At 45.5% G+C, this 20,982-nt stretch overlaps 1 protein-coding gene across 2 annotated transcripts in view; it reads left to right on the top strand.

Annotated features, from left to right (window-relative positions):
- The window catches only part of LOC110496032 (RNA binding motif, single stranded interacting protein), a 238,710-nt gene extending 226,447 nt beyond the window's left edge, over nucleotides 1–12,263 (top strand). For both annotated transcript variants that reach the window (XM_036952519.1, XM_036952520.1), the window contains 3 exons: nucleotides 7,466–7,555; nucleotides 10,650–10,771; nucleotides 11,214–12,263. In XM_036952519.1, the coding sequence (XP_036808414.1) occupies nucleotides 7,466–7,555; nucleotides 10,650–10,771; nucleotides 11,214–11,217 (216 nt within the window). In that variant the 3' untranslated portion in view covers nucleotides 11,218–12,263. The remainder of the gene's footprint in view (nucleotides 1–7,465; nucleotides 7,556–10,649; nucleotides 10,772–11,213) is intronic.
- Nucleotides 12,264–20,982: the final 8,719 nt, after the last annotated feature.

A 20,982-nucleotide genomic window follows, 5' to 3' on the forward strand; every position in this document is an offset into this window, starting at 1 on the left:
TGGTCCATTAAAATAACATCAAATTCATCTGAAATACATTGTAGACATTGTTAATGTTGTAAATGACTATTGTAGCTGGAAACGGCTGATTTTTAATGGAAAATCTGCAGTCGTGGCCAAAAGTTTTGAGAATGACACAAATATAAATTTTCACAAAGTTTGCTGCTTCAGTGTCCTTAGATATTTTTGTCAGATGTTACTATGGAATACTGAAGTGTAATTACAAGCATTTCACAGGTGTCAAAGGCTTTTATTGACAATTACATGAAGTTGATGCAAAGAGTCAATATTTGCAGTATTGACCCTTCTTTTTCAAGACCTCTGCAATCCGCCCTGGCATGCTGTCATTTAACTTCTGGGCCACATCCTGACTGATGGCAGCCCATTCTTTGTCAGAATTTGTGGGGTTTTGTTTGTCCACCTGCCTCTGAGAACTTGTGGTCAATCCTCAAATGGGATTAAGGTCTGGGGAGTTTCCTGGCCATGGAACCAAAATATCAATGTTTTGTTCCCCAAGCCACTAAGGTATCCATTTTGCCTTATGACAAGGTGCTCCATCATGCTGGAAAAGGCATTGTTCATCACCAAACTATTCCTGGATGGTTGAGAGGAGTTGTTCTCGGAGGATGTGTTGGTACCATTCTTTATTCATGGCTGTGTTCTTAGGCAAAATTGTGAGTGAGCCCACTCCCTTGGCTGAGAAGCAACCCCACACATGAATGGTCTCAGGATGCTTTACCGTTGGCATGATGCAGGACTGATGGTAGTGCTCACCTTGTCTTCTCCGGACAAGCTTTTTCCGGATGCCCCAAACCATCGGAAAGGGGATTCATCAGAGAAAATGACTTTACCCCAGTCCTCAGCAGTCCAATCCCTGTACATTTTGTAGAATATCAGTCTGTCCCTGATGTTTTTCCTGGAAAGAAGTGGCTTCTTTGCTGCCTTCTTGACACCAGGCCATCCTCCAAAAGTCTTCGCCTCACTGTGCGTGCAGATGCACTACCTGCCTGCTGCCATTCCTGAGCAAGCTCTGTACTGGTGGTGCCCCGATCCCGCAGCTGAATCAACTTTAGGAGACGGTCCTGGCGCTTGCTGGACTTTCTTGGGCGCCCTGAAGCCTTCTTCACAACAATTGAACCGCTCTCCTTGAAGTTCTTGATGTTCCGATAAATGGTTGATTTAGGTGCAATCTTACTGGCAGCAATATCCTTGCCTGTGAAGCCATTTTTGTGCAAAGCAATGATGACGGCACGTGTTTCCTTTTAGGTAACCATGGTTGACAGAGGAATAACAATGATTCCAAGCACCACCCTCCTTTTGAAGCTTCCAGTCTGTTGTTTGAACTCAATCAGCATGACGGAGTGATCTCCAGCCTTGTCCTCATCAACACTCACACATGTGTTAACAAGAGAATCACTGACATGATGTCAGCTGGTCCTTTTGTGGCAGGGCTGAAATGCAGTGGAAATGTTTTTTGGGGAATCAGTTCATTTGCATGGTAAAGAGGGACATTGCAAATAATTGCAACTCATCTGATCACTCATCATAACATTCTGGAGTATATGCAAATTGCCATCATACAAACTGAGGCAGCAGACTTTCTGAAAATGTATATTTGTGTCATTCTCAAAACTTTTGGCCACGACTGTACATAGGCGTACAGAAGCCCATTATCAGCAACCATCACCTCTGTATTCCAATGGCACATTGTGTTAGCTAATCCAAGTTTATAATTTTAAAAGGCCAATTGATCATTAGAAAATCATTTTGCAATTATGTTAGCACAGCTGAAAATTGTTGTCCTGCTTAAAGAAGCAATAAAACTGGCCTTCTTTAGACTAGTTGAGTATCTGGAGCATCAGCATTTGTGGGTTTAATTACATGCTCAAATTGGCCAGAAACAAATAACTTTCTTCTGAAACTCGTCAGTCTATTCTTGTTCAGAGAAATTAAGGCTATTCCATGCGAGAAATTGCCAAGAAACTTAAGATCTGATACAACGCTGTGTACTACTCCCTTCACAGAACAGCACAAACTAGCTCTAACCAGAATAGAAAGAGGAGTGGGAGGCCTGGTGCACAACTGAGCAAGAGGATAAGTACATTAGAGTGTTTAGTTTGAGAAACAGCTGGCAGGTTCATACAATAGTACCCGCAAAACACCAGTCTCAACGTCAACAGTGAAGAGGTGACTCCGGGATGCTGGCCTTCTAGGCAGAGTTCCTCTGTCCAGTGTCTGTGTTCTTTTGCCCATCTTAATCTTTTTTTCTTATTGGCCGGTCTGAGAGATGGCTTGTTCTTTACAACTCTGCCTATTAGCGCATCACTTTGTCCCTTTATTCTCCCTGAGAGCAGCCATGCTCCTGCGGGCAAAGGATCTAACACTCCCACTCCTACAGGTTAACACTGGATCAGACTGGAAAAGCAGATAGGTTGCTGCTAGTACCAATCCTCCACACGTCCTTTTCTTACTACTGATTCTGCGGATAGCAGCTTACTTACCATGACTGAGATGTGGTTGTCTCATCTAGCTGTCTTAAGATGAATGCACTAAGTCGCTCTGAATAAATGTAAATGAGCATGGAGACGGATTCCCGTTCCAGTAATTCTAAGTCTATGTGGATAACAGTGATGGACCAAGACTACTCTGAGCCCACATCCCTCATTTCCATGGATAGAGTGGACATGCTGGTATACAGTATGACTGGGTAGTAATGGATTGGGTTAGTAATGGTCTATTTTTCACCTGGTCTCGAAGGGCCTTACATGGTGTTCTGGGAATACCATGTGAGGGCACAGCAAGACATTTCAATAGCATGCCTTCTTTAATCTTCAATGACATATCCATTTCTGATGGATTACCACATGCTTCTCTCTCTCTCTGCGTCCAAATGCCTGTCTATTGGATTAAGCCCAGGGTGATATGTGAAGTGAAATAGAATGGTCAACAGAGCAAGCAGGCTGGTTCCACTGGGCTAGTGATGCCCTGCAGAGGAAGAGGAACATCTTGTGACTATCTCTAAAGTGGAACTCATTAGGATCCATTCTGATGCTGTGCCACCAGTAGTTACCGACAGTGAGTTGGTGCCCGTTACGTTCTGCAGACAGACAGACGGACAGAGAGGGAAGGAGTTGTCTTTCCTGCACCCCGCTGGTGCTTTTGGCTGTGTGGACAGTACAGAGAGAGGGACCTTAAGAAGTCCACTCACACCACCCTCATTAAGGACCCACACTGAGGCCGCCTCGCGCTCATCAAACCCATGCCATCTGCTCGAGGCTTGGTGTGCTTGTGTGCACACATTCGTGTAACACATGTGTACAATTTTCCCATATACACTGAGTATACAAATCATTAGGAACACCTGCTCTTTCCATGACATAGGTCTTATTGATGTCACCTGATGTCACCTGTTAAACCCTCTTCAATCAGTGTAGATGAAGGGGAGGAGACAGGTTAAAGAAGGATTTTTAAGCCTTGAGACATGGACTGTGTATGTGTGCCATTCAGAGGGTGGTTGGGCAAGACAAAAGATTGAAGTGCCTTTGAACGGGGTACGGTAGTAGGTGCCAGGCGCACCGATTTGTGTCAAGAACTGCAACGCTGTTGGGTTTTTCACGCTCAACGGTTTCCCGTGTGTATCAAGAATGGTCCACCACCCAAAGAACACCCAGCCAACTTGACACGACTGTGTGAAGCATTGGAGTCAACTCAACATTAGGAAGGTGTTGCTGGTGTATTTAAGGAGCTTCGTTTGGCCGAAACAGGGTGTTGCCCTAAACACTGTCCAAAATGATCTATGATATCAGCCCGTCCCTGTCGACTTCCTGACACGTCAGTTCCCTGGTGACTGTAAAGTCATGGTCATGTAAATGGGACAGAGAAGCTGAAGAAGTTCCTTATTAAGCCCCTCTTCAAGCCACGGAGAGATATAACATTTCAAAAGCCTGTCTCTCTTTTGACACATCGGTTTTGATATCACTAATTAAGTTCTGCTCCCCTCCATTTGCTTTCATGCCATCGACACAGGTGAGTTAGCAGAGTGAGCTAATGGATAGCGGGAGGGGACAAAAGGTCCTGAGGAATTGGTATGCAAACGGGCGCCGCTCGCCAGGGCAGAGAAGGTCACACCGTGAATTTGACAGCACTCTTCTAGTGGATTGTGGGCCGAAATGGAAAGAGAACGAGAAGCAGGGCGATAGAGAAAGAGTGGGCGTGAGAGAGATGGCGAGTGAGAGAGAGAGAGGGAGAACCAAAAGAGAGCGTTGCAAAGCCAGGAAGTCAGACACGCCACCTCACCCCATCCGAAGTGTGACATCTCCCTCCCCACCCATCCTCCCAGGGTGTTGGTGGCCCTCCGCAGCAGGGAGAGAAGGGGGGTAAGTTAATCACCCACGTCCATGGCCTTTAGCTCCTCTCATTAGTGCTGTGCGGCGGAGCCGTACCCGATCCATTAGCGCCAATGCCGGTAATGACACTCCACAAGCGTCGGGCGCCAGGCCAAGAGAATGGGCCACCGTCACACTTTTCATTACTGGGAAAGGAGGGAAAGGAGGGAGGAAGGATCGTCCTTCCTGTTCCTGCTAAAAAAAAGGAGCAGGAAGAGGAGAGGCAACCCAGCTGGGTTTTTATTATCAGGCCTTATAGCTGAAAGCCTCTCTCACACAAACACACATACCCTGTATATTGTACACTGGTGGTGGGAGGGCATAGACTGATCTACACATTATGTAGACATTCTACGCACAAGCATGTGCTGATGAAAAAGCATACATTTATTTAACTTGGCAAGTCAGTTAAGAACAAATTCTTATTTACAATGACGGCCTACCCCGGACGACACTGGGCCAATTGTGCACCGCCCTATGGGACTCCCAATCGCGGCCGGATGTGATACAGCCTGGATTCGAACCAGGGACTGTAGTGACACCTCTTGCACTGAGATGCAGTGCCTTAGACCGCTGCACCACTCAGGAGTAGCGTGTCTGTAAAATGGCTATTCTGCAGCTCTGTTAAAAGACCTGGTATGAAATATAGGCCATGGGTGCACACACACACACGCATGTACACACACACACACTTATGCACACACCAAAACACACACACTTGCGGCGGACACACACAACCACTGAAGCAGCTCAGGGTGATCTGAGTGCTCTGTTTTGCACTCCTCTGGTTTCCGTTCTCTCTCCCTCTTAGGAGGGGGCATCTGCCTCCCTGTGAAGTTCAGAACCAGCAGGGGGCCTCTGCTTCCTCCTCTCTGTTCCTCTATCACTGGCCTCCCATAGTCAGACAGCTATGTTAAAAGCACATGTCTGCCTCACAGCGCCCCCCCGAGGACGGAAAGGGAACTACAAGAACAAAAATGTAAACGCAACATGCGACAATTTCAAAGATTTAGCTGATTTACAGTTCATATAAGGAAATCAGACAATTTAAGTAAATTCATTAGGCCCTAATCTATGGATTTCACATGACTAGACAGACATGCAGAATGAGTTTTCACCCAAAATAGGGCTGTATTACAGACATAAATACTCCTCAGTTTCATCAGCTGTCTGGGTGGCTGGTCTCAGACGATCCCGCAGCTGAAGAAGCAGGATGTGGAGGTCCTGGGCTGGCGTGGTTACACGTGGTCTGCGGTTGTGAGGTCGGTTTGACGTTTGACGTAAAACAACGTTGGAGGCAGCTTATGGTAGAGAAATGAACATTACGTTTTCTGGCGACAGTGCTGTCGGACATTGCCAATTGCATGCTCCCTCAAAACTTGAGTTTGTGTCATTGTGTTGTGTGACAAAACTTCACATTTTAGAGTTGCCTTTTATTGTCCCCAGTACAAGGTGCACCTGTGTAATTATCATACTGTTTAATCAGCTTCTTGGTATGCTGTACCTGTCAGGTGGATGGATTATCTTGGCAAATGAGAAATCCTCACTAACATGGATGTAAACACATTTTGAGAGAAGGAAGATTTTTGTGCTTAAGGAACATTTCTGGGATCGTTTATTTCAGCTCATGAAACATGGGACCAACACTTTGGATGTTGCGTTTATAAAACAAAATCAGTGTATATATATATATACACACACACACACACACACTGAGTATACAAAACATTAGGAACACATTCCTAATATTGAGTTGCACCCCCTTTTGCCCTCAATTCATCAGGACATGGACTCTAAGAGGTGTGGAAAGCGTTCCACAGGGAGGCTGGCCCATGTTGACTCCAATGCTTCCCACAGTTGTGTCAAGTTCACTGGATGTCATTTGGGTGGTGAACCATTCTTGATACACACGGGAAACTGTTGAGTGTGAAACCCAGCAGCGTTGCCGTTCTTGACACACTCAAACCGGATGCACCTGGCACCTACTACCAGACCGGTTCAAAGGCACTTTAATCTTGTGTCTTGCCCAACCACCCTCTGAATCCCACACATACACAATCCATGTCTCAATTGTCTCAAGGCGTAAACATCCTTTAGCCTGTCTCCTCCCCTTCATCTACACGGATTGAAGTGGATTTAACAGGTGACAATAAGGGATCATATCTTTCACCTGAGTTCACCTGGTCAGTCTATGTCATGGAAAGGCGTTCCTAATGTTTTGTCCACTCAGTGTAAACAGCAGATTAGTAACGGGTGTGTTTGACCTGCAGAGTGGATCCCATGTAAATTGAATATGTGGTGGGATGTTGTTTTAACCATAATGTTCAATCACTTGGGTCACAACAGTTTGATATGATTGGTAATAATGAACTAACATATTGTTTCTGTTTCCTGTGATCAATTGATTGTTGTTGAAGTTAGAAAAGACAGGTTGTTGATGTGTGTGTTCCAGTACATGACAGGTTGTTGATGTGTGTGTTCCAGTACATGACAGGTTGTTGATGTGTGTGTTCCAGTACATGACAGGTTGTTGATGTGTGTGTGTTCCAGTACATGACAGGTTGTTGATGTGTGTGTGTTCCAGTACATGACAGGTTGTTGATGTGTGTGTTCCAGTACATGACAGGTTGTTGATGTGTGTGTGTTCCAGTACATGACAGGTTGTTGATGTGTGTGTTCCAGTACATGACAGGTTGTTGATGTGTGTGTGTTCCAGTACATGACAGGTTGTTGATGTGTGTGTTCCAGTACATGACAGGTTGTTGATGTGTGTGTTCCAGTACATGACAGGTTGTTGATGTGTGTGTGTTCCAGTACATGACAGGTTGTTGATGTGTGTGTGTTCCAGTACATGACAGATTGTTGATGTGTGTGTTCCAGTACATGACAGGTTGTTGATGTGTGTGTTCCAGTACATGACAGGTTGTTGATGTGTGTGTGTTCCAGTACATGACAGGTTGTTGATGTGTGTGTTCCAGTACATGACAGGTTGTTGATGTGTGTATGTTCCAGTACATGACAGGTTGTTAATGTGTGTGTGTGTTCCAGTACATGACAGGTTGTTGATGTGTGTGTTCTAGTACATGACTGCTGCGGCTGCCGGGGCGTCTATGCAAGGGACCTACATTCCTCAGTACACGCCTGTGCCTCAGACAGCCGTCCCCGTTGAAGTAAGTCAGCCACAGACACACACACCTTTGTTTTACTATCCTTGTGGGGACCAAACAATTTATGCCCATTCAAAATCCTATTCTCCCTAACCTTAAACGTAACCCTAACTCTTAAACCTTAACCCTAAGCCTAAAATAGCCTTTTTCCTTGTGAGGACCAGTGAAATGTCTCCACTTTTTCCTTGTTTTACTATCCTTGTGAGGGTTTCTGGTACCCACAAGGATAGTAAAACCAAAAAACACACACACATGGATACACACTCATACACAGATGCATGCACACACTGGATGCACACACACACAAACACTCCTAAGGACAGAAATGCATACACACTCTCTCACACACACAGATAGACATAGATACACACACGCACAAACACTCAATAAGAACGGCCAAGCACACGTGTTGCCACGGCTTGCTACTGTTGAGCGTGCCGAGTGTGCAGCTCAGAGCAGGCGGGCACACGCTGAGAAATGATGAGTGTGGAAGGCTGTCTGGAGGGCTGATGGCGCCGGCCCATTCAGATGGAGCATCAGCCTGTATCAGATGACAGGTGCTGAATTGAGACACACTGCCGGCGGAGCTGTCCCTCTCCCGGATGGCCGTGTGCTCAACACACACATCCTTCAGCCCCAGGCCCCTGGTTAGCAAACGGCTGCCCAGCTGACAACGCCCTGACACCACCATCCATCTCTACAGCTCCATAGAGGAGATGATAATCAGGAGATAGCCACCCTTCATAAAGTCACCGGCTGGAGAGAGAGACTCGGAGACAGAGCGTTAGCCCAAGGGTTCTCTTGTTGTCTCTCTCACCTATACCGTTCTCAATGCCACACATGGTGGATGCCACCATCAGTGAGGTTCTATATATCAGTGCTGTTGAGATGAGCTGCAGACAAGGAGTGTCTCGGAGGACGATGTGTAAACATGGTGTTGAGATGAGCTGTAGACAAGGAGTGTCTCGGAGGACGATGTGTAAACATGGTGTTGAGATGAGTCGCAGACAAGGAGTGCCTCGGAGGACGATGTGTAAACATGGTGTTGAGATGAGTCGCAGACAAGGAGTGCCTCGGAGGACGATGTGTAAACATGGTGTTGAGATGAGCTGTAGACAAGGAGTGTCTCGGAGGACGATGTGTAAACATGGTGTTGAGATGAGCTGCAGACAAGGAGTGCCTCGGAGGACGATGTGTAAACATGGTGTTGAGATGAGCTGCAGACAAGGAGTGCCTCGGAGGACGATGTGTAAACATGGTGTTGAGATGAGCTGCAGACAAGGAGTGCCTCGGAGGACGATGTGTAAACATGGTGTTGAGATGAGCTGCAGACAAGGAGTGTCTCGGAGGACGATGTGTAAACATGGTGTTGAGATGAGCTGCAGACAAGGAGTGTCTCGGAGGACGATGTGTAAACATGGTGTTGAGATGAGCTGTAGACAAGGAGTGTCTCGGAGGACGATGTGTAAACATGGTGTTGAGATGAGTCGCAGACAAGGAGTGTCTCGGAGGACGATGTGTAAACATGGTGTTGAGATGAGCTGTAGACAAGGAGTGTCTCGGAGGACGATGTGTAAACATGGTGTTGAGATGAGCTGTAGACAAGGAGTGTCTCGGAGGACGATGTGTAAACATGGTGTTGAGATGAGCTGTAGACAAGGAGTGTCTCGGAGGACGATGTGTAAACATGGTGTTGAGATGAGTCGCAGACAAGGAGTGTCTCGGAGGACGATGTGTAAACATGGTGTTGAGATGAGTCGCAGACAAGGAGTGTCTCGGAGGACGATGTGTAAACATGGTGTTGAGATGAGCTGTAGACAAGGAGTGTCTCGGAGGACGATGTGTAAACATGGTGTTGAGATGAGTCGCAGACAAAGAGTGCCTCGGAGGACGATGTGTAAACATGGTGTTGAGATGAGCTGTAGACAAGGAGTGTCTCGGAGGACGATGTGTAAACATGGTGTTGAGATGAGCTGCAGACAAGGAGTGCCTCGGAGGACGATGTGTAAACATGGTGTTGAGATGAGCTGCAGACAAGGAGTGCCTCGGAGGACGATGTGTAAACATGGTGTTGAGATGAACTGCAGACAAGGAGTGCCTCGGAGGACGATGTGTAAACATGGTGTTGAGATGAGCTGCAGACAAGGAGTGTCTCGGAGGACGATGTGTAAACATGGTGTTGAGATGAGCTGCAGACAAGGAGTGTCTCGGAGGACGATGTGTAAACATGGTGTTGAGATGAGCTGTAGACAAGGAGTGTCTCGGAGGACGATGTGTAAACATGGTGTTGAGATGAGTCGCAGACAAGGAGTGTCTCGGAGGACGATGTGTAAACATGGTGTTGAGATGAGCTGTAGACAAGGAGTGTCTCGGAGGACGATGTGTAAACATGGTGTTGAGATGAGCTGTAGACAAGGAGTGTCTCGGAGGACGATGTGTAAACATGGTGTTGAGATGAGCTGTAGACAAGGAGTGTCTCGGAGGACGATGTGTAAACATGGTGTTGAGATGAGTCGCAGACAAGGAGTGTCTCGGAGGACGATGTGTAAACATGGTGTTGAGATGAGTCGCAGACAAGGAGTGTCTCGGAGGACGATGTGTAAACATGGTGTTGAGATGAGCTGTAGACAAGGAGTGTCTCGGAGGACGATGTGTAAACATGGTGTTGAGATGAGCTGTAGACAAGGAGTGTCTCGGAGGACGATGTGTAAACATGGTGTTGAGATGAGCTGCAGACAAGGAGTGTCTCGGAGGACGATGTGTAAACATGGTGTTGAGAGCGTCCTTGACATCGTGTTAAGGTGATGGGGGAAATGAGACCACGATGGCTGACGTTCAGTGAGGTTAGGACGTTAAACCTTACAGTAATGAAACCCTTACCCTCTCACATGTAGCCTTGTGACTGTAAAAGCAGAGTTTTTCTTTTTAAGGCTACTGTGGTATTAGGTTTAGATGTATTTAAACAGATTGGTACATAATTATGCAGAGACACACATAGAATGTGATGTGATACAATATATTACTAGATGGTTATATTGCGTTACATGGAGGATGATGTCACTTCCTGTTGTCTCACACCCACTTCCTTTTCCCGTAGGGAGTGGTCACGGATGCCTCTCCTCAGTCAGTGGCCCCCTCGTCGCATGACGTGAGTGGGCAGCAGCATCAGATCCAGGTGGACGGGCCCAGCGACCATGTTGCTTACTCATACCAGTCCAAGTGAGTACTGCTGCCATCTTCTCACTGTACATATCAACAACACATTACGATGACTAAGACCTGTCATTGTCTATCGTTATGCCGTATCGTAGCTGACTCTTTGCTGCTTTGTTCTTTGACATTGAGTTTTTTGGGCTTGTTGACTAATTAAAAGGGATATTTTTACCCAAATAATATATGATATATAGTTTCCTTACTCTGTAAGCAGTCTATGGACAGGGTATGACGACAATCCGTGCTTTGGTTTTGTTCACCTGGACACTGTTTTCAAATGCTGTCATACCGTGTCCGTAGACTGTTAACACTACACGGTATGGAAACCAATATGTAATTTTGTCATTTGAGTGAACTATCCCTTTATTGTCCGTTTTAGAGTCTGTGCATTATGATGATTACCTTGCCTTTGATTCTCTCTCGTTGTGGTTCTTCTCTTCCTCATTAGATAGCGACAGACGAGGAGAATATTCCTGTGACAGTGTTGCCTTGAGACAGGGGGGTTGGCTGCACTGAGAATGTGGAGAGAAGAGAGATTGCTTCCAGATTGCCCAGGCACCAAAAAAGAGACACTTTTTCATTTCCTACCTGGCCTAAGAGAGTTACAGAGAGAGAAGAGAGAGAGAGAAAGAGAGGAGGGTGGGTTGGGGGGGGGGGGGTGAAGTCGCTGGGCACAGTGCAAAGAGTTGAAAATGTTTAGTCTGGCAACCTGCCTGGTGGGCTGGGCTTCAGCTTGACTTACTCAACTGAAAAAAATAAAACATAAATAGGGAAATGTTCAATGCGCAGGTAGGTAGGTGATGAGTTTTATTTTGTAATTAGAAAAGGGGAAGTCAAAGTTTGAGATACACAGAGATTGTCTTCCTTAGATATTAAGCTATGATTTCTTTTCACTTTTTTTTTCTCTTGTTAAATTTGAGTTTTCTAGATATAAATCGAAAATAAGTGTTTTTCTTTCTTGAATCTTCATGGCCTTAATTTTAAGGGCGTCGGATGACTTTTTACAGAGAGTAAAGTCTGGCGTCTCGTTGAAAATAAAAAGCGATCTAAATCAGTCTCTTGGACCACTTTGATGGTACATGATACTGCAGGGGTTGAGCTAGAGACATTAAAACAAAGTCTATCACATAAGCTGTACAGATTTAATAGACAACAGTTTCTTTTTCTTTTCTTCGTTAGAAGAAAACTTTGATAAATCATTATGTCAGAGGTTACTAAATCTAAGAGAAAAAAGTAGATGTCTGCTAAGGAAAAGAGTGGGAAAAGAGAAAAGCTTTCAGGAGATTTTTCACAATGAGGAGGGGGAAAAAAGACACTGCATTGTAGAAAATGCAGTCGGTTGCAAATGCTGAACTTGTTTTTATTATCATAATTATTATTTTACACGGCGAGATTGCTGTTGATGACATTAGTGCTTTTATCTGCTACATTTGACATTTTTTTTATGAGCTTGATGGTGTTTTTAGCCCGCTTTGCTTGTCACACTATAAAAAAAAAAGAACAAAGAAAAGAGAGAAAAAAAAATCTAAAACAAACATAAAACGGTAGGAAAAAAAATGTGCGCAGTGATAAACTTCGTAGATTGAGTAGGAGCTTACGGTTTAAACCAATCAGTGCAAAAGCAATAGAAGAAATTGTTGACAATTTCTGTAGTCTTTCCTAGTTGTGGATCAAATGCAGCCCAAGGATGGCCATTTTTATACCAAAGATGAAGAGACACTCTGATCCAGAGTTTTGTTGTTTTTCAGTTAGATTTTGTTGTTGATGCTGTTGATGTTATTGTTGATATTGTTGTTGTTGCTGTTGTCATTGTTGTTTTTAATTTGACCTTGATGGCCGGACCAGTCCGTACTTTTCCTTTCATTACAATTACACGTTTTGGCTAAAGCTACCTTCCACGGTTGTCGAAACTATCACACTGACGTCAAACAGTATTTGAACATGTGATGCAACTAGTGGCAGTTCGACCTAATGTCCCTCTCTGCCACTTAAATTGTCTTTCCGCCTCTCATCTGTCGTGTTCCACTCTTTCGCCAACTATGGGGGCATTCCACCAGTCAACAGTAAACACTATAGGAAATATTGGGTAATGTTGCAGCTCGCTCCTCGGTCATTAATGCTTCGCTTCTGGCTTTGTTGGCCCCCTGATCTCTGCCTCGACGCTGTCGCTTCATCTCATTGAATCAATGACAACTGAACAAAACGGATACATTTTCTCCCCTCCCCGGGAGTCTCATCAACGTTACCCTGCATTTTCTCCCCTCCCCGGGAGTCTCATCAACGTTACCCTGCATTTTCTCCCCTCCCCGGGAGTCTCATCAACGTTACCCTGCATTTTCTCCCCTCCCCGGGAGTCTCATCAACGTTACCCTGCGTTTTCTCCCCTCCCCGGGAGTCTCATCAACGTTACCCTGCGTTTTCTCCCCTCCCCGGGAGTCTCATCAACGTTACCCTGCATTTTCTCCCCTCCCCGGGAGTCTCATCAACGTTACCCTGCATTTTCTCCCCTCCCCGGGAGTCTCATCAACGTTACCCCGCGTTTTCTCCCCTCCCCGGGAGTCTCATCAACGTTACCCTGCGTTTTCCCCCCCTCTCCAGTCATCCAGACAACACACAGCAAAACTCTCCGGCACTCTCTCGTTTGTCTGCATGGAAGTCAAACATGTCCTGCTATCCCAGGCACGATGTACTTAGGAGGACAGGGACTTAATTCAAGACTAGCATTGACACGTTAACCACCTGGTGTGCTTCGGTGTTTAATATGTCTCTGAACTCCAAACAAACAAAACGAACACATGGAAGCATAGTAGTGTTATCTGCTTTAGCAAACATTATCTCTCTTGGATATCCATTTTTATGGGTTGGATAAACACTACTGTACTCAGACCTAAGGGGTTATTTTCCAGAATAGTGCACTACAATAATGTTGACAGTAACCTTTCAGCCAAGCCTAAAAAGCCTGTCTTCTCCGCCTCTAGACTCAGTAGCCTGTAAATATCTCTGCCCCACTCCTTTCAGCCTTTCATCAAACCCCTATCCATTGTACACAGTACCCTGTGTCTGGAGCGCTGTGTGTCTCTATCCCCATTACAGTACCCTGTGTCTGGAGCGCTGTGTGTCTCTATCCCCATTACAGTACCCTGTGTCTGGAGCGCTGTGTGTCTCTATCCCCATTACAGTACCCTGTGTCTGGAGCGCTGTGTGTCTCTATCCCCATTACAGTACCCTGTGTCTGGAGCGCTGTGTGTCTCTATCCCCATTACAGTACCCTGCGTCTGGAGCGCTGTGTGTCTCTATCCCCATTACAGTACCCTGTGTCTGGAGTGCTGTGTGTCTCTATCCCCATTACAGTACCCTGTGTCTGGAGCGCTGTGTGTCTCTATCCCCATTACAGTACCCTGCGTCTGGAGCGCTGTGTGTCTCTATCCCCATTACAGTACCCTGTGTCTGGAGCGCTGTGTGTCTCTATCCCCATTACAGTACCCTGTGTCTGGAGTGCTGTGTGTCTCTATCCCCATTACAGTACCCTGCGTCTGGAGCGCTGTGTGTCTCTATCCCCATTACAGTACCCTGCGTCTGGAGCGCTGTGTGTCTCTATCCCCATTACAGTACCCTGCGTCTGGAGCGCTGTGTGTCTCTATCCCCATTACAGTACCCTGTGTCTGGAGTGCTGTGTGTCTCTATCCTCATTACAGTACCCTGTGACTGGAGCGCTGTGTGTCTCTATCTCCATTACAGTACCCTGTGTCTGGAGTGCTGTGTGTCTCTATCCTCATTACAGTACCCTGTGTCTGGAGCGCTGTGTGTCTCTATCCCCATTACAGTACCCTGTGTCTGGAGCGCTGTGTGTCTCTATCCCCATTACAGTACCCTGTGAATGGAGCGCTGTGTGTCTCTATCCCCATTACAGTACCCTGTGTCTGGAGCGCTGTGTGTCTCTATCCCCATTACAGTACCCTGCGTCTGGAGCGCTGTGTGTCTCTATCCCCATTACAGTACCCTGTGTCTGGAGCGCTGTGTGTCTCTATCCCCATTACAGTACCCTGTGTCTGAAATGGGACCTTATTCCCTATATAGTGCACTACATTTGACCAGGCACTGCATCTCAGTGCAAAAGGCATCACTACAGTCCCTGGGTCGAATCCAGGCTACATCACATCCGGCCATGATTGGGAGTCCCATAGGGCGGCACACAATTGTCCCAGCGTCGTCCGGTGTAGGCCGTCATTGTAAGTAAGAATTTGTTCTTAACTGACCTATCTAGTTAAATAAAAGTTAAATAAAATTAAATAAATAGGGCTCTGGTCATAAAATAGGGCTCCATGTTAAGAATAGGGTTCCATTCCGGACAACACCTCTGGGTCCCTGCCTGCCTGCTCACTGTGGTGCTAGAGCCATAAAAAGGCACCACTAATCTGACCAGGCTTCACTCTCTCTCTTCTCTCACTCTTCCTCGGTGAGGTTTTCCCTCTTTATTGGATAGTGCAGGAGCTGAACCACAAAACCAATTTTAGTCACATTCTCAATGAGCCTTGACAGGGCCCAATTTGTCTCCCCTCAGGGCATTGGGATCCGCTCCAGTGTCCCCCAAAGCCTATTTTTTAGAGAAAAAGAGGGATTTTTGGTGTTCTTTTTTTCCGTTAACAATTGCACGTTTTGAGATCCAGCAGTTCATGTGACTCAAAGGCAGGCTGTGCATTGCGTTCCGGGAAAGATGGCAGTGACATCATGGGTCAGCTATGACATCGCACACAGAAATGTCTGTAACAATGTAATTGTTCATCGAGTGCCTTTAACGAAGCTTCCAAATGATTCCAATATCTACAGGATAGAAAAAAAGCACACGGAAAAGCTATCTTATATAAGGGAACCGTACATTTTTGAAGGAGTTGTGCTAAACTAGTACAAATGTACAACCTACTCTAAGGTGCTACAGTGAAAGCTGTCTTGGGCATGTGCCTGCTTTGTGTCTGTTGGTCTGTGACGCACTGGCTATTGTCGATCAACATTCATTTACTACAGTGGCTCATCCCATTGGGTTGTGCTTTTCACAACCAATAGAAAACGGGCCCATCGTGAACTACGTGGTCTACATCGTGAGCTGCCATCATAACCACCGTAACACAGGCAATGCAATCGGAGAAAATATAACCATTCGGCAATCTGTTGTCCCGTAAAACATTCGACCCACATGTCTTCCATCCCAATGACAAGTCAATGATCAAATTTACTGCACCAATCTACCAACACCAGAGCTACTCAGCTGCCCACTGTCCCCAAACACCTCTCTCTTTCCTCTTTTCACTCACCCTGTCACTTCCCCTCATCTTCTGCTTTTACTTTCCGAGTACAGAAAACTTTGAGATCACAGGATATATGCGCAAAGTCACCCACTTTACAATTCCAACAGACAAACAAACCCAAAACGTCTGTGCCATTTTCACTCCAGTGACAACAACCTGTGTACATTTCTGCACGTCTCTCCAGGTAATAACATTGATTTTTGCTGCGTGGTTTTTTCGTGAGCAGGCGAGCCGTTGGTCGGGGTCGACGTTTGCTCCTCAACCTCCATGGTGTTCAAACTGTACCTGAAACGATGTGCTCTACATCATAGACCACTCTTACAGCTGCTACTTTAAGAGACAGACTAAAGAAGAAACCATTGATTAACCGTAGGAATCTGACCGCACTCACCTTTGATCACAAAGGTCAACGCGCTACACATATTGTCACCGTCTAAGATACAATAGCAATGACATACAAGGAAAATTAGGTGACAAATAGAAATGACCAAAAAAAAGCACACAACAGAACTGTATACGCTCCAAATTGCTACCAGAGATTCAAGAAAGAGAAAACATTGAAGTGAGGAGAGGTTTCCCTCAATGGGGTAAGAGCGATATCGATGAGGTCATTACGTGGTTGAAATAGCAGTATCAAGACTGACTGAACTCCTCTCTTATTCTAGGCTAGTTGTAGCACAATGGCCGGGCAAGATGCCTGCTAAACATGTACAGTGATTCTCACTGCGTTTTAGGGAGCTGCAGTTAAAGATCTAGCTCGCTAGCCTATGTGTCAGAACAAACCAGCCAGAGAGGGTCATTGGCTCTACTACATTCGCTGACACACACACATACTCACTATTGCCAGACATTTCTGAGTATTACACACACACACACACACAGTGTTTCAGTCAGTGTGTTAGTCTTCTCATTATCTCTTCATCAGAGTACGGTTATCACTCTGCTCTTCATTGCTTACCATCATAGTCTCAGTTACTTAGGCTCTATGGGGCCAACTTCCACGTGAGTAAAATGTTCACGTTCTCTCCCATTGACATCAATGCATTCACTAACTTAAACATTGACTTTAGTGGAAGTTAGGATTCGCCCCGATGTCTTTGGTATCTCCAGAGCAGCCGTGTTCCGTCTCAGTCTACTGTATCTATCCAGGCTGGGGCACAGAGCTGCTTCAGTTCCCTGCCCTTTTAACGCCGTCCACTCCTCCAATCCGTCCCATGTTGTGTCTGTCTCACTGCCTCCGTCCAGATAGCAAGCCAGTCGGTCATATCTAGCTACCATATTTCTATCAAGTCCTTAGGAGCGTATTCACCACAATGGCATTCCAAGTTGATCAATGTCATACCCCATTGTCATAGGCTTCTTGTGATTTCCCACGTTGTGACTAGACAGTGGTTTAGAGAAGACTGGCCCTGTGTCCAAAATGGACCCTATGTCTATATAGGGGATACTGTGTCCTATATTGGCACCCTATTCTCCATACAATGCACAACTGGACTGTATCATGACAGACAGTGCCTCAGAGTTGGGACTCCCGCAGTGTGACAGGAGAGCGCCGGGCTCGATATAACTCAACACTCTTTCAGCTCTTACCACCACGTAATTCAGTGGGGAAATTGCTCCCCCCCAAAAAAAATGTGTCCCACGCTTTTTAATTGATGCTCCGGTTCACCTTTGACGGGAGGCATCGATTGGCCGCACATCCCCAGGAGCTCAGCCAACTGGCTAACCTAACACACACCTTCCTCAGAATGAAATGGCTCCCAGAGACGTCAAACACTATTGAGTAACTATCATTAGAAATGGCCAACCAAATTTGCTGAAGAAACCTCCAGAACTTTCATTAAGCGTCAGGATTATTATACAATAAAAAAAAAAGAGGAATATTTATTAGGACAGCAAAGCGGTTCTTAGATATTTTTTTGTTTAGTTTTGTTCTTTGTTGTTTTTCTATTTTTGCTTTGGGTCAGCGCAGAGGAGGATGTGGTCATGCCTTATGCACGCCACTCAGTGTGTACGATCCTTGATAAATATCTGTACATCTGTGGATGTTAGGATTAAACTTCGGTTTTAATGAGTTGTTTTTTTCTCTGATGCTTTCAATAAAAAAATGTGGAAAAAAAATCACGAATGTGCCTCGTTATTTGACTCTAATGTCTCAATCTTTGTAACTTCAAAACATGGTCTTTGTTGCAATAAAAAATAAACGGACACCATATTGTCAACTACTAACTCTACTCCATCTCCTGTAATAAAACCCCTCCCCTCCCATAACAATACACCTGCCTCTTTTAGTGCTAGTGGTAGACACCATATTGTCAACTACTAACCCTACCCCATCTCCTGTAATAAAACCCCTCCCCTCCCATACCAAAACACGTGCCTATTTAAGTGCTAGTGGTAGACACCATATTGTCAACTACTAACTCTACCCCATCTCCTGTAATAAAAACCCCTCCCATACCAATACAGCTGCCTCTTTTAGTGATAGTGGTAGACACCATATTGTCAACTACTAACTCTACCCCATCTCCTGTAATAAAACCCCTCCCCTCCCATACCAATACACCTGCCTCTTTTAGTGCTAGTGGTAGACACCATATTGTCAACTACTAACTCTACCCCATCTCCTGTAATAAAACCCCTCCCCTCCCATACCAATACACCTGCCTCTTGTAGTGCTAGTGGTAGACACCATATTGTCAACTCCTAACTCTACCCCATCTCCTGTAATAAAAACCCCTCCCATACCAATACAGCTGCCTCTTTTAGTGCTAGTGGTAGACACCATATTGTCAACTACTAACTCTACCCCATCTCCTGTAATAAAACCCCTCCCCTCCCATACCAATACACCTGCCTATTTAAGTGCTCGTGGTAGACCCCATATTGTCAACTCCTAACTGTACCCCATCTCCTGTAATAAAACCCCTCCCCTCCCATACCAATACACCTGCCTCTTTTAGAGCTGGTGGTAGACACCATGTTGTCAACTACTAACTCTACCCCATCACCTGTAATAAATCCCCTCCCATACCAATACAATTGCCTCTTTTAGTGCTAGTGGTAGAAACCATATTGTCAACTACTAACTCTACCCCATCACCTGTAATAAATCCCCTCCCATACCAATACAATTGCCTCTTTTAGTGCTAGTGGTAGAAACCATATTGTCAAATACTAACTCTACCCCATCTCCTGTAATAAAACCCCACCCCTCCTCTTCCATACCAATACACCTGCCTCTTTTAGTGCTAGTGGTAGACACCATATTGTCAACTACTAACTCTACCCCATCTCCTGTAATAAAACCCCTCCCCTCCCCTACCAATACACCTGCCTATTTAAGTGCTCGTGGTAGACCCCATATTGTCAACTCCTAACTGTACCCCATCTCCTGTAATAAAACCCCTCCCCTCCCATACCAATACATCTGCCTCTTTTAGTGGTAGACACCATATTGTCAACTACTAACTCTACCCCATCTCCTGTAATAAAACCCCTCTCCTCCCATACCAATACACCTGCCTCTTTTAGTGGTAGACACCATATTGTCAACTACTAACTCTACCCCATCTCCTGTAATAAAAAACCCTCCCCTCCCATACCAATACACCTAACTCTTTTAGTGCTAGTGGGAGACACCATATTGTCAACTACTAACTCTACCCCTTCTCCTGTAATAAAACCCCACCCCTCCCCTCCCATACCAATACTACTGCCTATTTTAGTGCTAGGGGTAGACAACATATTGTCAACTACTAACTCTACCCCATCTCCTGTAATAAAACCCCTCCCCTCCCATACCAATACACCTAACTCTTTTAGGGCCAGTGGTAGACGCCATATTATCAACTACTAACTCTACCCCATCTCCTGTAATAAAAACCCCTCCCATACCAATACCAATACACCTAACTCTTTTAGTGCTAGTGGTAGACACCATATTGTCAACTACTAACTCTACCCCATCTCCTGTAATAAAACCCCACCCCTCCCATACCAATACAATTGCCTCTTTTAGTGCTAGTGGTAGAAACCATATTGTCAACTACTAACTCTACCCCATCTCCCGTAATAAAACCCCTCCTATACCAATACACCAGCCTCTTTTAGTGCTAGTGGTAGACACCATATTGTCAAGTACTAACTCTACCCCATCTCCTGTAAAAAAAAAACTCCCCTCCCATACCAATACACGTGCCTATTTAAGTGCTCGTGGTAGACACCATATTGTCAACTACTAACTCTACCTCATCTCCTTTAATAAAAAACCCTCCCCTCCCATACCAATACACCTAACTATTTTAGTGCTAGTGGGAGACACCATATTGTCAACTACTAACTCTACCCCTTCTCCTGTAATAAAACCCCACCCCTCACCTCCCATACCAATACTACTGCCTATTTTAGTGCTAGGGGTAGACAACATATTGTCAACTACTAACTCTACCCCATCTCCTGTAATAAAACCCCTCCCCTCCCATACCAATACACCTAACTCTTTTAGGGCCAGTGGTAGACGCCATATTGTCAACTACTAACTCTACCCCATCTCCTGTAATAAAAACCCCTCCCATACCAAACCAATACACCTGCCTCTTTTAGTGCTAGTGGTAGACACCATATTGTCAAATACTAACTCTACCCCATCTCCCGTAATAAAACCCCACCCCTCCCATACCAATACAATTGCCTCTTTTAGTGCTAGTGGTAGAAACCATATTGTCAACTACTAACTCTACCCCATCTCCCGTAATAAAACCCCTCCCATACCAATACACCAGCCTCTTTTAGTGCTAGTGGTAGACACCATATTGTCAAATACTAACTCTACCCCATCTCCTGTAATAAAACCCCTCCCCTCCCATACCAAAACACGTGCCTATTTAAGTGCTCGTGGTAGACCCCATGTTG

Source organism: Oncorhynchus mykiss, chromosome 18, assembly GCF_013265735.2.
Source record: "Oncorhynchus mykiss isolate Arlee chromosome 18, USDA_OmykA_1.1, whole genome shotgun sequence".
Taxonomy (NCBI): Eukaryota; Metazoa; Chordata; class Actinopteri; order Salmoniformes; family Salmonidae; genus Oncorhynchus; species Oncorhynchus mykiss.